This window comes from Chiroxiphia lanceolata, chromosome 1 (genome assembly GCF_009829145.1).
Source record: "Chiroxiphia lanceolata isolate bChiLan1 chromosome 1, bChiLan1.pri, whole genome shotgun sequence".
Classification (NCBI taxonomy): Eukaryota; Metazoa; Chordata; class Aves; order Passeriformes; family Pipridae; genus Chiroxiphia; species Chiroxiphia lanceolata.
This window is the reverse complement of record NC_045637.1, coordinates 52720306-52737899: the sequence shown is the minus strand read 5'-3', so window position 1 is coordinate 52737899 and position 17594 is coordinate 52720306. Positions and strand designations below refer to the sequence as shown.

General features: G+C 36.3%; 1 protein-coding gene across 11 annotated transcripts in view; it reads right to left on the bottom strand.

Moving 5' to 3' along the window:
* Positions 1-17594, bottom strand: part of PTPRM (protein tyrosine phosphatase receptor type M) — a 457694-nt gene that overhangs the window by 56500 nt on the left and 383600 nt on the right. For all 11 annotated transcript variants that reach the window (XM_032690775.1, XM_032690785.1, XM_032690804.1 and 8 more), the window contains one exon: positions 3593-3680. In XM_032690775.1, coding sequence (XP_032546666.1) covers positions 3593-3680 — 88 coding nt within the window. The remainder of the gene's footprint in view (positions 1-3592; positions 3681-17594) is intronic.

The following is a 17594-nucleotide window of genomic DNA, read 5'->3' as shown; positions in this document are numbered from 1 at the left end:
TCCCTTATTTTATCACTTTGAAAACTCTAGTTGATTCCTTACTTCATGGCAACACTTCTTAATTTGAAGAAAAATCCTTCAGTCAACAAAAAGAAATGTTACTGTGTCTTTGCTGTGTTTATGTCAAGTAGATTTAGGCCTAAGAGGTACACAAGCCATATATTCTTCAACATGAAGGCTGATTCTGAAATAGCCTCTAGGTTAACTGTCAAGATTTCTAGGGTATTTTTTCCTTTATACTTCAGCTGCTCTTGACAACTTTTATAGCTTTTAAATACTCTCTTTTCCATCTCATTGTTATTTTGATACCTTTCCATTAGGAGATCAAATTTAACTTTCCACTGATCACTTAAGCTTTCAAAATTGGTTATGATAGAACCAATTTGTCTTCGTAGAAAATGGTAATAGATAATAAATATAAGCATTATATTCTTACTCCCCTCACCTTACCCACAACATGAATATGCCACCCTTCAGACTGTGATCTCTAACAAGTCCCTAGAGCACCTGGTTGATTAGCATGCCTTGCCAATGACCCTTTCTTGGGACGTGCCTTGCCGATTCTTTGCAAATCAAACCTTTTATAAATGTCTCACCTAAAATCTTTAGCTGCTTTTAAAAGATGTAATCAATATTCTCTTCTCATTTAGTCAATATTGAGTTAGGTAAAAATAAATACAGAACCCCCACCCCCATTCCCAAATTACCTCAAGATCTCTTCTGAGGAAAATCCAATACATTTTACCAAAATCCAAGAATAACCCTATACAATTATGGCAGAAACAGAATTTTTCTTATGTAAAGAAAGATTCATTTAGTAGATTCATGCTGGTTTTAGTTCCTAATTAGTAAACACAAAGGTTTTTGCATTCACTAAAGAAGGAGCATGTTTTCTGTGGGTGACTGGACTGTGATCATGATTCAACTTTTTGATGCAGGGGCTCACAAGTTGTAGCCACTCAAACAGTGGGTAGGGCACGCTTGTAGCCAATTAAATGCACATCACTTGGGTAACATAAAGCATACTGCAACTTTGACAAGCTCCTGCAATGCTGGCCACTTGGTGCTGTTGTTTTACTTCCCTCTGAGAACAATAATGACTACAAGCAATAATGTAACAGTAGTATCTTGGGAAAAATTTAAACAAAGAGGTTAAACAGAGAGAAAAAGATTACATTAAACACTTAGCAAAAAATATACATTTCATTATAATCATGTACCAAGGCAGTGGCATCTGAACCCCAGTATTTTTAAGTGTTTGAATATAGCATAAAAAGGCAATTTATTAAAATGCTTTTAAGCTAAAGCATATACTTTAATCAGCTATCTGGGACAAATTTTAAAAAACGGAGCACTGAAATTGTACTTTCAGATTCTGAAAGAAAAAAGGATCATTTATCCAACAGCACATTTATCCAGCAGATCATTGATCCAGAAAAACACATAAAATAATTAAACAGTTAACTACCTTATTTGCATGCATGTATTTAATGGATGACAAACTGTGTAGGCAGTTTCAGCTTCTCTTTTAAGATCTCTTTTAATTCTAATAGATACTAATTTTAACTTGTGTTATCTTTGTTTTCACAACCACATAAACAGGAAGTGTTTTGATAACAACTCCATCCAACTCCTTCCCTTTGCTAAACACTGAGGACATTTCAAGTAAATTGAGGTCTAAATGCTCTGAGTTATATCTGGCCTCTCAGAATGCCTTCAGTATCACTTGTAATTGCCATTGATTTGTGTATCTAATATCTTGTTTTCCCTTGGCTACTCATCACTTCATTACCTCAGACATAAAGCACTAGTAAGTCGTCTAGTTTTCTTCAACCAAAGGATGTCAAAATGTAAGATAATGGCTAACATGACATTAAAGAGGGGACTGACAACACTAAACCTGACTAAAGGAGATCTATTTTAATAGACTTGGGCTGAAAATAAATCTCCACAAAGCAAGGATAAGCATAAAACTTCCTGGTATTCTTATTTCTACTTAAATGATTAGTCATTACTCAGTTAATGTATTGCTACATCCTCACCAAATAACAAGTTTGTTACACATTAAATACTGCTGGAGGAAAACAAGCAAAACCACATTCAGCTAACTTAGCTCCTTTTGTTTATGCACCAGCCCATCATGATATCCACATTTCTCTAGAAGATTTCATTTCCTTTTTCAGTATGTAGAACCATATACATCCAAAATACACAGCAATACTATCATGTCCACTCAAAATGATGTGGCAGATCATCTCTTGCTTGACAAGCACCTCTTGCTTAATTTGCCTCTGCCTCCACAAGCATTTGCAGCAAGTTACAGAGCTGTTTTCTCTCTACAGATCATCTCAGCCTAGCTGGGCCTATTCATACCACCTACTGTAAGTCACGAAGTTAGGAGATGTTCTCTCTAGACTTGTTACACATGCACTGCAGAGAGGACCACCAGAGGTGGTGATTCAAAAGTATTCAAATGGGTTCTATTTCTGAATCATTTCTCTAGAAGACCTGTCCTTCTCTCTGTTAAGTTCACATCGTATATTGATGAGGAAACCCAGGTAGATCTGTCCCTGGACAAGTGCCTATATTAGGCGCTGAAGTGAAGTCAGTGTAAATATACACTACATGCTCCTGCCACAGGTTGTCTAAATGCTCAGACAATTTGCACGGCTTATTCTTCTGTGCTGTCCCATGTATCTCAGGTTATAAATGATTTCTAAACTGCAGCAGTATCACTCAATGATCCCTCCTTAAAGACCATCCTTCATGCTTACAAAACTTCTGACATGCTGTGACAGCTGCATATTTCTCTGTTTACACCTGCCTCATGGTTATCTGGCTGGCTGGTAGAAACAAATACACTCCATATCTTAAATTTAGATTTTAAAGGAAAAATCAGGGAAGGGATCATCTCCTACAGACACACCGAGAACTAACTCTTTAAATGCAACAATACCAGTGTGTAAATAATATATTTGTGGTGAACTTGATAAATTTTCATGTGCAGCATCTCGTCACAACGCTTTGCAATCTCATGATGCCAGATTTAGGTGTCACTTGCCAAACCATGCTACCATCTCCTCAAGTTATTTGATTATTAGTATATCTAACCTTTATCAAGCTTGGCCTTTTTAAGTAAAACCTACAGATTATATTTTTTTTCTTAGAGTTTGCCTAGCATTAGAAGGGTAAGTTGGGATAGTTGTCACTGTTATTGAGGAACACTTAAGCAGCAGTATTGTCTGCTCCTACAATATCCAGAACCTAAACCCAAGGTACCAACGTGATCATGGGTACCCTTGCACCAAACTGACAGGAGTAGTTTCAGAGCTGTTAAGAGCCGAGTACTGGTTAAAGGTGTCATTCTCATTAGCCATACGTTGATCACAGGATGAAAGGTATATAGAAGGTTAGTTCAGAAAATGCATTAAATCTGACAGTTTTCTCCAAAAAAAAAAAGTTACATCTTCCCTCACTTTTCTATTCTTAATTAGAGAAAGGGAAACCTGATGTGAGCACAAGGCTGGTGGTCATTCTTATCCAGTTCTGAAGGGAAGTTAACAAAGTGCACAATTATGTTGTCAACACTTACATGCAATGATATTCCCATATCTATTTTTCATTCTGTTCTCATCTTTCTTAGCCGAATCCCACGGTGCCGACTGTCCTTCAAAGAAACTCTAAAAAAGGAAAGAAAGTGACATTAAGAAAAGCAAGCCTCAATAGTTACCTTGTAGGTAAACAAAGGAGAAAGGTAAACTGTACTTGTGGGTATTGTTGTTAAAAGTATCATTTAACTGATTTTTTTATTGGGCAAAAATATGAGTGTCCTGTTTAAATGGTATTTATGCATAGCTTCAGATGTTATTTAAAATTTGACATGAGATTATCTGTGTAATAGCAAGAAGAATTATTTGCGAGTGAAGTGCTATTAAACCTACCCAAATCTGCATGCTTGCAACACTGAGAGTCCTTCATTTCTGCTATCCAGATTCCCCACATAGTTCTCATACACATATATGAAGCTGAAGGAGCTTCATCATCATGTTGGAGTTGCTCCAGTATTCGAGTGCAGAATTGCACACTGTACTGACATGTTTTATTTTTGACATATCAAGTTTCATTTACTTCTTGGCAGATGACCTCATGGGTCTAAACATATATAGGCATTTGGAAAATGTGGATTCAACTAGCATACATGTATCTTTTTTTTCTTAAACACAATTTACAATACTGCCATGATGATTGTTTTCTCAGACAATAATGTCATTTTGTGAAACATGTGATCTTATTCACCCAACCTCTATGCTCTAGCTAATAAAGTTCATGCAAATAGGAAAGTTGAAAGTGCTAAAAGTATATTTTTACATGAATAAAACACAGAAGCTGCCAAAAGGGCAGCAAGCAAGTTGTTATGCCCTATCCATTCTGTGCCTTCTGTGGTCTAAAAGAGAATTTGCACAATTTCTTAATTTACGCACTTTATCCATAAGTCATATAAAGTAGATGTATTTTATCATTTTGTATTGAAATATTAATCTTGTGTTAAAAATATTTAGTTGCCAGGCAAACCAGTGGAATTCTATCATGATGATGACCAGTCTTAATCCATGTTTTTATCTTTTTTTACTAGAATGATCAGTATATTAAATATTTTGATTCAGGAGGGACATGAAGGCACGTGATTAACTTTTCTGGTAACAGAAGCTCAAAATGATTAAGCACCAACCTAAATAGGGAAAACCTTTGGAAGTTTTTGCGAAGACCTCAGTACATTCTGAGTGGTTTAAAACAGATAAAACCCATTAAATAGACTACCATTAGTATCCTTTGCCCTCATACTTGAAAAAATGTTGTTCAATTTCCAATAGCAAAAAGCAAAAAAGTCAAAATAAACCCTAGATCCCTTGCTGAAGTCAATGGGACACAAGGGCATTCAGTGTCTAAAATGGATATTTCTTTAATAAGTTCAATAGAGTGCTGGTTTCCAAATTATGATATAGAAATTCTTGAATACGTTGATTATTTCTAAAATGTTTGTAAATAATAACTCAAGAAAAACAGAAGGATTGTCAAATGACTTCAATGTGTTTGTCCTTCATCTCTCCACATTTTCCTTAGAAAATTTTTAATGGTTTGCAAATTGAAATGGTTAAAACCCATTAATACTAATAAATTTCTCTTTTATCATGGCGTACCATCATTGGGTACAGCTCTGAGAAATGCAAATTGTTACTAGGATAGATAAGTGAAACCCTGTAAATTCTAAGATGATTTATAGCTTTGGGGCTGTTTGCCAAAAAAGCATCAATTGTTATCTGATTATAGATTTGCCAATGGCATCTAAAGCAAGCAAGCCCTCCCACTCCAGAGCACTCTCCACTCAGGCTGGATGAAAAATACTTTTGTAATAAGCCCAACTGAACTGCTTAAGGAATGACTTTCTGTGGGCAAAGATCTATGTCTCAATTTCTTGCAAAGTTCACATTCTCAGAAAACACTGGATACTGCACAATTGAACACAGTTGAAGGCAAAATAGAGATGGAAATGTTCAACAACAAAGCTCCAAAGATAGAACAAACTAATCATTCATCTGATCTAAAATCTGATGTGGATTTCAGGATTTTGCATTTCAGACGTCTACACAGACTATTGAAAATTCTAGCTTTCTTATAGTCTCTGACAGAGACTAGTTCACAGAATTGATCCCTAAGATATTACCCAGCAAGTGATTTTCAGTTTAATTCACTAAGCATTACATGTGCTGCTACAGAGAAAGTCCTGCTGGTACAGTTTCTGAGCCTACAGCAAGCAAAATGGAAGACCCAAATATACTCATAGGGACACCTTGCTTCTCTCTGTCCCATTAATGAACTTTTACAAAACCAATCAAATAAAGCAATCTCTGGAGACAACTGGGAAAGATTTACATGGTATTGAATTCAGGGAAGATATATAACAGGCAATGTACTGCTTTGGGCAGCTCATCTATGCCTCATGTGCTAATGAAGGGGTTCAATTTCTCCCACCTGTCTGGATCTTCTGAAAACAATGATAAGCTTAATGAGCCTTACAGATAAAACATCTCCTAACAATATGTCTGCAACATAGATAATTCTCTTCTTTAGAACACCTATATATCAAACCTCATACAACAGTGAAAACAAAGAGACAGATTTACATTTCCAGCTACTACATATTGACTTCACTTTCTTTATTAAAAATGTATAGAAAATGAACTCCACATATATATTTTTCTTTGTTTTTTTATCAATAAATTAGTTAATGAAATAAAACATATCACATAGGGAAAATAAGACAATTTATGTAGATTCATTTTTCTTTTTAATTCATTTTGTGATACACATTGGTATTTCAGTGAGAAGTGTACAGAAAAGATAATTTGAAGGAAGAGGTATTAAAGTGCAAAAGCATAACAAGAAACAGTTACTGTAAAAGACAGCTGGAGTGTCATTTCCTAAATTCCCCACATGCTGCCATTACACAAACCACAACAGAACGATAATCCACAACGTATTATAGGGAGAAATCTCATTTGTCCCACAAGTAAAGAACAGAGTAGATATCGCATAACAGATGATCTGTCAAGATCTTTCCTTACTTGTGAGAAATATATGTTTCATTACAGAAATTTTTCTAATCTCTTTCTGACATATCACTCTCCAGGGAAACTGCTGCATAGCAGCCCACACATTATCTTTGTGGCTATTCATTCTAATTCATCCTCAGAAGTTCCTTAAAATTGTGGGCCATTAGGAAGAAATATGCCCCCAAACAGCTTCACTCCACCAAATGCTTGGCAAGGGCAATGGAGAACTGAAAATGAGTGTAGGACATTTCTCATATAATTTAAAATAAGCATTTCTTTAACTCAAATCACATAGAACCGTGGCTACCCAGCCTCCATGATCTTCTTGAGAAATAAAACACTTTTTAAGCCAGCTGTTGTTACAGCAGACATTTCAGTACACAGTGTCGACTGTCATTCTGTTAGAAGAAAACATTTCAGTGATCAGAATAAAACACTTTCTGAAGAAAAATGAATTACAGAGAACTGCTTTATATGCAACATGAAAACTGGTCAGTGATGCAGCAGCTGGACCATCTTAGGATGAATGTGATATTTTTGCATGCTTTAACTCAATACTGTGGTTGTTTTCCATTAAAAATTAAATATTTGACAAGGGCTAATTCACTGTGACCCTCAGACTAGAAGATAACTGCCATATCTCAAATGAAGAGGGACATAATAATCGCAAATACAGATTTTTAAAATTAGTCCCTTTCCTCATTTAAAATTCATAAGGCAAAGAATATTGGAAGGGACCTATATAAACTACAATTTGAAGAGGCTGGAATGCGAAGAATAGGGTAAGATCTTCAGAATACAACTTATAACTATGTTGACTGTCATTTTTGGCAAGGCACTGTCTATCCTAGATTTTCATGCTTCCAAGTAAGGATCGTAAAAATAATACATCTTTGTGAGCGCTTTAAGATCTAAAAATGTAAACTCTTCAGTGGAATTACTATTTTTATTGTTAATTAAAAGCCAAGCAGCAACTTTTTCAAAAAATACTTCATAGTTGCTAGGTGACAACAGTGTAGACTCCTACAATGTCATTTACAAAATGCAAGCTCTTACAAGCAAAGAAATGAGAAGTTAAGGGCATCATAAATCTTGCTCTGCCTACTTAATAAGCAAGAATATTATTCATAGGTACAAAAAAAATGCATATTGCACTGTGTAACAGTCTTAAGTTTGATCTGTGGATTTCTTTTTAAATGTATGACTCTTTAGGATATCTGATTTTTTCTACTGACTCTGAGTTTCTCCACTGATAACATTCATTTTCCATTGCTATTTCTAGATAACCAGATTAAAATGTATTTTAGCAAAATTATCAATTTGACCTATTCAGTTATAAATACCTCTGGATTTGTTTTTAAGCAGAGAGTTATGGAGAGTGTCTAATTTAGGCCAGATCAGACAACAAACAGCGATCCTAATGGAGGTCCCTGTCTAAACTCAATTAGCTATAGAAGAAACTTATATTTCTACTGTCGTCATTTGAATTGCAGCTAAATTAGATGCATAAAATGCCCTGAATTAGATAGTGAAGATTCACTGTTAGTTTTACCTAGATATATCACCTTTCACTAATGTTATGTCCATTTTATATGTAGAGATTACAGATGGGAAAAAATGCATCCATTACAGTCTAAGTTAATATCCTAGGGCCACATAAGACTCTTCTTTGTATTTACAAACCCTAGTAAATACGCATTTCATTTTAAGCAAGTCCAAAAATGTTTGGAGGACAAGGATCTTCAGGCTCATTTAATGAACAGTACAAGATTTATGAGTACAGTAAACCTGTCAGTTCATTGGTTTTTTAGTATTCAGAATCTGCTAAATATCTAATATGTGAAACTGTTCTTGTGACTTAGCAACATTAACTGTTTGGGTTTTTTTAACAGAAAATTGAAATAATCATGTTCAGTTTGTTGCTGAGTATTTAGATTATTAAGGAATTAAGAAGAGTCACTGATAGTTACGTTAAAAGAAATCTGCAGGGAGGTCCAAGCTATGAAGCAACATTTTTAATCTTCTAGTAACTTTGAGGGAAGATTTTATCATTGAAAATGCATTACCTGTAAGTAATAGATCACCCCAAGTGTTTGTGAGCAGTGGTAAATGATTTCACTGATGGCAACCCACTGTATGCAAGCAACTCCTCATACTTCACTCATTGCTTTGGTCACTGAAAGCATCTGTAGATGACAGCATGCCACTAGAGAATATATTCACTATCAGCTTTTCCTTCTCTGTCAGCTTCAATCACTGAGAATTATTTCCAGTTTTCAAATACTGGGATTTAAAAAAAACATTTTACTATGCCTACCCTTGAAAACTGTCTGTTGCAAGAGCCAATGTGAAAATCTATCTAATCAATGTAAACTGCCTTCAGCAGTTATAAAGCACTTTCCGGTGTGTTACTGTAGCCTAGGTCTTAACACAGAAGGAAAAAAAAAAGCCAACAATAAAGACTGTTGCAAATAGAATATATTCATGTTACTACTAAAACTACCCTTTTCTGTTTAGAATTTTCTGGTAAAATTAGGCTGGTAGTTTACATAAAGTTTTCTGTGTGTAAGGTAAAAGATGCAGATCAGTCTTAAAGTACACACACAGTTATAGGCTGACATACAGCACCTCTCTAATATTGTTACTGATGCTCATTTATGTGGTTGTGCCTCCTTGAACTGATGTAAAAAACCCCAGAAACCTCCACTTATAAAGGTTTGCATAGCCAAAGGTAGGAAGCAAAGTCTTTTCTTTCTCAGGTGCATTTAGGTTAGTCTGCATTACACATGAGAAGAAGAGTAGGAAAGCAAAAGTCCTTCCAGTCTTTTAAGACACTAAACATCATAGTCACTGCCTACATGAAATGCTGAAATGGAAGGGAACTGTTTTCTCCTAAACTGACTAACTGCAGCATGATTTAACACTCAGGTTTCAAAAAAAGGACTAAAACCACACAGTAAGACAAAATCTGGTACTAATTCTGTGATTGCACTGGTGTGCTCATTTATTAGAGGCAGTGCTTTCAATTAGTGTACTTTCTAATACAATTTGTATTTTTAAAGTCTCAGGATTTGGTACTCCCTGGATAGCTGGCCAGTCTAGTCAACCTATAGCTGCATAAGGAAAACATACTAAAATGATCAAAGTGCTTCAGTGTGGTACTATGAATGATATAGATACTTGCAGCAGTCAGCATGAGTTAGATCTAGTTGACAATAGCATTAGCAAATATAGGGGAAATTCATTTAACGCTACAGGACAAGAAGGTATCTCAGTTACAAGAATAGAGAAGTAACTTCAGTGAAAAGTGACTTGTCAGTCACTGTGAAAGTTGTGACGGTTTGTACACCTTTGGGAAAAGCAGGTCGAGAGTACCAGCCATGGTGAAGGCTAGTTTTTAGGTGCCAAGTGCATTTGAACAAGATAACCAAGAATTAGGTATTTTTTTCCTACTGAGCACTGTATCTGAGAATCCGTAGGGTTGCTTGGGGACAGGACCCAGAGGATGAGGCCCTCTGAGAGACACTGTAGGAGACCACATAGCATGGCTGGAACCACCCCACAGACCCACTTGACTTCTTTCCTGGAATGTGTCCACTCTCCTGTGGAATAGGAAAGTTGCGCAATTTGTAAAATTGCATATATCAGTGACTGAAATATTTTGGTAGCTTAGTACATTTAGTCTCCAATAACCAATTGTCATTTGGTCTTAAACCTTGACAATACTGCAAAAAAGAGTGTCATGGTGCACTTCTGTAACAACTGATAAAAAGTTACTTTCTATGTATTTTGAATCCAACCTATTTATGAGATCTGTTGATGTAACTTCTTATCTTGTCATCCAACACTGAAGATAACACCTGTAAAATTCAAAGCAGGAATAGAAATCTTTATAGATTCTGCAGGGTGGTCTAAAAATTTGATAGATAACCTAGTTTTGATAGGCTTTCAGAGCTATTTCCATTTTGCCCACATAAGTTTTAAAAACTCTGTTACTTTCATTCCTTTAAAACTCTTTAAGACTCTCGTAAAAGGAAAGATTTTTAGAAATATGGTGAAATGTGAATTAGTAAGAGGACTGCAATAGAACATACAATTAAAATTCTAATTTAGAAACTTATTCCCTGGCATACTAGACAGCAATAACTTAACCTCATTAATCTTCCTGATTTATCTCCAGCAGAAAAATATACTATGTTGATAGGATTTTATGATCCTTTTTTATAGAAAGGACCCTCCGGGTACAATATACACACTTGCACTGTAACTAATATGCAGGACATATTATTTTTAACTTTTATGTAAAAGGAAATAAAGTTGGTCTCGAGTAGTGCTTATTTCCTCTTATGAAAATAAATGTGCTGCTTTTGGAGGATTTAACAAATACTTTTCATGTACAGCCTGTGGGATTTTCTTATCTCCCCATTCCTTTCCCATGTTTTTTTTTCCACACAGCATGTAATTAAAAGTTTTGTTCACAACTATCATATCTGGTATATTTTCAAGAAGAGAGTGAACTTGAGCAACACTCGTGACTGTAACGTCTGTAAACATGAAGTGAATGAACACAGGCTACTCTGAATACCAACTAGTTCTGTGCTTTGATAGGAAACCTCTTTTGGGGAACTACAGGAAGACACTGATCACCACAGAGGCACTATCCATCCTTTTGTGAACAAAATTATCTGCTTCATTATTCAGTAACTCTGTCATCTCCCTGTGTTGTTCCAAAGGCTCTAATTACACGTCAGTTGTACACACATGAGTGGTGCAGAGTCGTTTATTTCTTAATGGGAATTCCTACTTACCAAGATACAGGTATTTTTCACTACAAGGATGGTGTCTCACTGGAACAGAGAAGTTCTGGATGCCTCAACCCTTGAAGTGTTCAAGGCCAGATTGGATGGGGCTCTGAGTAACTAGTGAAAGGTCTCCCTGTCCATGGCAGGAGGGATGGGACTAGATTATCTTTAAGGTCTCTTCCAGCCCAAACCATTCTGTGATTCCATGATTTACACAAAAGGAGTAGGACTCAAAGTTATATACATTGCTTTGAATGTGTAGGTAAGATAAATTCTAGATTGGCTTTTTTATACCATCTTTGAAAGGCTAACATGTAAATACCTCAAACGACTCAGTTGGAAGGAAAATACTCAGTCTGATCACTATGACATGGTTTGAATGAGGCCAAAGGGGAAAGTAATCTTAAGATATTGTGTGACACCAGAGACACCAACTCTGAGCTAATGCTGGTAGCCAAGGTACCATTTCAACCATCTTACTACTACTACTACTACTACTACTACTACTACTACTACTACTACTACTACTACTACTACTACTACTACTAATGTTACTGTTATTATTGATCATGATTATGGTGATAATGTGCCTCTTTTGCCCCCACCTTTGAAAACTTGCCTCACTTTCCTCTGTTAGAGGATATGTTATCCAAAGTAGCTCTTGGCTGCCAAATTATCAGTGTAAATGACTCCTTTTTCCAATGTCACAGTGCAACTTGTGCTGCTTTTTTGTTGCAGTTGTTTTACAAGTAGTCACAAGGACAGGCCCCTGGAACTTCCAGACTGAGCAAGCTGCAATGTTGCTGTTAAGGGTGCCACAGGCTTTGATTATTTGCATCAGGGATCTGCATTGTTTCCTAAGACTCCTTGAGTCTTCCTGTTGAGTAAGCATTGCAGAAGAAAGGAAATAACATCCCTGTTTTACCCTAGTAGCAGTTTCCTCTTCTTTCCTCCTTGGCTGCAACCCATCCCCTTTCCCTCTGTTTGGAGTTACATTTACATAAGGATGTCTGTATGCTTGTGCATTGCTACTCTATCAGAATTTGGAAAACCATGGAGTTGTCTCCTCTTGTTTTTTGTTTCCAATTTTTATTCAAGAAATTCTTTTCTCAGTCCCTTTCTGCCAAGCAAAGCATTCCTTCCACAATACTACTTAAAACTCAGAAGTACATCACCCCTAGATTTTCTCTGTTGTACTCAGAATGTTAGTAGGCAGATGGATTCTAAAAACTGTTTTTAGGTACCTTAGAGCTTTGAGAATATTATTTGGAATCTTTTTGTGCACTTTAAGTTTTAATTCAAAAAACTAACAGAAGATTTGAATATTTTTTCCTCAGTCTAACCCATTTTTCCTCCTAAAGATTAGCACTTTGATATTTGATTTACTTTACAAATAATAAAAGCTTGCCCCAGAGAATGGTTTCAAAGAGTAATGAAATGTTATTAAAGCAAAGCATAAAAATACAATGTGCTATGAAAGAAGTAGGCAAGAACTACAGATTTGTTCTTCATACAGTAAAGAGAAGAGTTTGCAATTGGTTTAAAATATAATGAAAAAGGAAAACAAAAGGAAGAAAAAAGAAATTAAAATGAAAAATTGAGAGAGGGAGAGAAAGAGGGGGAAGAGAAGAAGAAAATAGAAAAAAATTTAGTCATCGTAAGAAATAATCTGTATTTAGCTGAAGAGGTAAGCTTTGTGCTGTAGTCATTACAATTTTCTCTGTTCACTCATGTTTTACAAAGTGATTGATGAGAGCTGCTTCACTCATTGCCTGCATATGCTACAAAATGCACAAAACAAGGCTTAAGGCTTCCAAGAAACTTGTTCTGAAGTAAGTGGGAAATACTTACTTTCCATGGCAAAATACTTACTTTCTATGACTTAATTGACATTGTAAGCCTGTGACATTATTCTTTGAGCAACTATATTATTTGAAGAGGTACTATTTATTTTACAGCTGTGCACTTCTGCTTACTGAAGATTATTTCTAATGAAAGGTGATCAGCATTAAACTGGTGGACACATACACTGATAAGAAAGGTGACTTCTGACACATTTCTAGCTAATCTAGTAATATTTTGATCTGATTTAATTTGAATACATCACTGTAATTGAGACAGTGCTCTGAGCTCAGAATTCACAAGAACTGCCTGACTCTAAATTATCAGCTCACCCAAGCACAGAAAACCTGATACGATCTTCAAATCCCCCGTAAAGACAAGCTGTTTGTGATTTAGAACCACACAGTTTGGAAAAACCTTGAATGTAATAAAATTCCCTGAAGCGACAAAAAATGGCAGGTGGAAAAACGAAACAAAAGCAAACAAATGTTGAATTTGAAAAGTGAACAAACCCCTCCCCTATCTTCATCCAAGTTGTAATGTACACACAGCTGATCCAACCTTTCAGAAGTGATAAAACACCCCTCAGATTTGACTCACTAAGTGAGCCTCAGGGGTTTTCATGAGTGTATCTAGGCTGCTCTAGTTAATATAATTTGAATAGAAGATAAAGAAACAAAGCTCACATAATAAGATTTTAATTCTGCTACAGGGCGACACTGACATCACATTCAACTACAAGATAAAAGCCAGAGTACACTAGCGTGCACAGACGGAACACAAATATTTTGCATGGTGTTGTTTTTCCCAGTGTGTATAACAGAGTACTTTTCAAGGGAAGTAAGAGCAGTAGTGTGGGAAATATCCCTCTTTTAAATTTAGAAGGACGGCATAATTCAGGGAACAAAGAAACAAAGAATTTATTTGGCTTGCCGGGTCCTTCTCTCACTTAATTTTTTTGGGGAGAAAGACCCTGTGGGTGTACAACTTATACATTTTATAGTTTTCCAAAATCCCACCCTTTTCAGATAAGTTTTAATGTATTCCTTTTTACCTAAAAAGGTTTCTTTTCTCTGAAAAGGGGCTTTCCCTTTATCCCAATTGGCTGCAAGCCATTCCCTGTCAAAAGTGATGGATCTTCCTTTGTTCTTAGCCCAAAGAGAAAAGGAACGTCGTGTACAAAATGGCCCTAAAAGATTTAATTTTTAAGAATTTTCTCATTTCCCTTATCCCGCCGAAAGAGACCCTGATACCCAAGTTCAGGTCTTGGAACTTGGATATCTTACAACTTCACGATACGCCTATTATTAAAAACCCCATATTTTTATTTCTCATAGTAGGGTATGCTAAAATAGATAAGGGTCTACTTCCAGTGCCCTTTCAAAAAAAGGACAGCACTTCATTGTGCTGGTTCATTGCATTTTTTGATCTTCACAAGAAACTTTGGTGCCTCAATGTCTGCTTTGCTTGTTTGCAAATACACTATTTGCTAGCATATATGAAGTCAATTAGTCATTCCTCTGGGCTTGACTTTTAGCCCAGCATTTTCCTTGTTCTAAAGAAAATGATCTCCTATCTAAAGCTGCATGTCTACTTATCACTTGTCCTGGCTGGCATCCAGTCCCTGAGCCTATCATTTGCTACACTGCTCTGCTTGGGGGAGAGCAGTAATGCATGACAGTAGAGCCACTCAGTACTTCCACAACAACAGGAGCTCCTGCTACTTCACTAGTCAAAACTCCTAGCTCCAGTTTTTAAAGTTATGTTTCTTTTTCCCAGACATCCTGCTGCAGGCTCTCACTCTATAATTGTTTCCTGTCAATAATCTTCCCTTTGGACAACTGCACATTTACTGGGAAGGAGCGGGTGGGTAAAAACTTTAAAAAAAAAATTGGTGTTGGTCCTAGATGATTTCCCATTTCTCTGAAAAACCATTGAAAGAACAATACTGAGAGCAAAGAAAGATAATCAGCATAAAAACAGTAGAGGTAGTAATGGGATTGACAACGATGACAAGTATTGCTGTCAGTTGTTAACCTAATTATTTTCAGTTTGCTCGCTGTATACTGACAGACAGCAGCAATTCAATACAGTTCCAAGACTCTTGTTAGGACAAAGAGTGTCTGCTTAGGCATACTAGCAAAGAGCAGCAGCTTACCAACCTGAATTGCCTTATTTTGATGTTTGAAATGTATATACAGCACTTTCTCATTCAGAGAGGCATCCCTGCAGCAGTTTATCAACCAAGCTTAAAACCAGACAGTTTATTTGAGTATATAATATATTGAATCAAGGTTCCTCAAATGACCTAGGCTCAGCTAATGGGTCATGTGTAGACAAAGTACTCTGTGGAAGCTAATAATGAGGGACAGGCAAAAGGAGTTTCTGTTCCTAAACGATGCCATTTAAAGACCACTTCTGCATCATTAATCTAACATCAGATATGTAAGTACTAAGATTTTCTCAACAGAAAAATACAACACACAAGTGACAGTTTCACTACGGCATGTACAGGAGCTTATCAATGGACATTCAGATTGTTCAGCTCCCTTTCCCTGTAATCAGCTAGTATATTCCTGATGCCTGAGAACAAAATATTCAAAGAGCCTTGAGAAGTCTTCTGAACTTGTACTGACTTTGTGCAATACAATGGAGATCTCTGGATATCGAAGTGAAAATGTCTCTTCCTTTTTATATCACTCACAGAGCTACACTCAGAGAATATATGCTGCAAGTGAAGTAAGTATTGGACTAACTAAAAGAAAAAAAACCATCTCCATCCATAGTGACGGAAATGGGAATTCGAGCGTCATCAGTTACCTACTGGGCAGAACTGCAACACAGATGTCTCTTCTGCTCTAGTTTGGTGGCGTTTTACAGTCGCTATGTACAAGTAACAGTACAGTTTAGTAAAATAATGACCCAAATGTAATACTCACAGAGACAGACTGGCAAAAAAAGGAAAGAAAAGTGCTATTGTTTGACAGATTAGTCTTTATTCTAAAGGACAACATGGTGAGGACATGAAGGTGAGTTGTTCATGGAGTAAGGGAGCTAACTTAAAAGTTACGAAGTCTACGTTAATACAAATAGATTATGAAATAAGAAACTTAACAAATAAAAGGTTAGTCACAAAGGAAAAAACAGTGTAAAATACTGTTTATACTCACAGCTTTAAGAACAGAAAAGGAATAATCATAGTTCTGCACTTAGATCACACCCATGACCTTATTCTGTGGATTTTTTCCTGGTGTACAGCATCCTTGTGAACATGTCACCTAGATACTCTTTTGTTCAGATTCTGATTGTGCTGAGTATCAAAACAATTCTTCAGTAATGAAGACTGAGGTTTAACGACTTGATGTACAATTTTGGTTTTTGCAATCTGCTTCTCCATTTTCTCTTTTGGATTAACTGAGCAAAATACAGCAATTTATCAGCTCTCTGTGGACATTTCAAGATTTATATACATTGCAGCTCTACATTTTTATTCCTTTCATTAGAACACTGCACTGAAGCTAGATTAATTGAGGCAAGCCAACACTGTAAAAGCTCTGTTGAATAGCAGCAGATGCCTTTATTCTCTGCATCTCTCTATAAAACAAAACTTTTAAAAATTTGAGTCACTATATAAATATTTTCCTTACAAGACAATACAAAGATTCCAGGCATCTGTCTCTCATTAAGCCAATTACTAGTTGTTTAAAATAATCCAATAAAGTCCATACTTATTATGTTTCTTATTAAAAGTATTATTAAACTCTATGCGCCAAATGCTGCAAATGGAACAAGATAAAATGATGAAGAGTGAGCTACATGGACAAGAGTGACTTGACAATGAAATGTTCCAGTCCTGACATTTGGTGGAAGTTCTAACTTTGAGAAACACCCACTTAAATAACAAGGGGAGGCTTACTGCTACGAGACTTAGAGATGTCAGCTCAGTAGGGACCAGAGCAGGAGTAAAAGGGGGGACATATATTAAGGAGTAAAGAGCTGGAGTGTTAGGGAGGTCAGCTGGAGTGTTCAAGAAATTCATTAATGACCTGGATGATGGGGCAGAGTGCACTCTCACCAACCACAGAATCATTTAGGTTGGGAAAGACCCTTAAGATCATTGAGTCCAACCATTAACCCAGCACTGCTGAGTCCACCACTAAACCATGTCCCTAAGTGTCATGACTACCCTTTTAAATACCTGGCAACTTCACTTGTTCCCTGGGCAGCCTGCTCCAATGCTCAACAACCCTTTTGGTGAAGAAATTTTTCCTAATATCCAACCTAAACCTCCCCTGGCACAACTTAAGGCTGTTTCCTCTTGCCCTGTTGCTTGTAATCT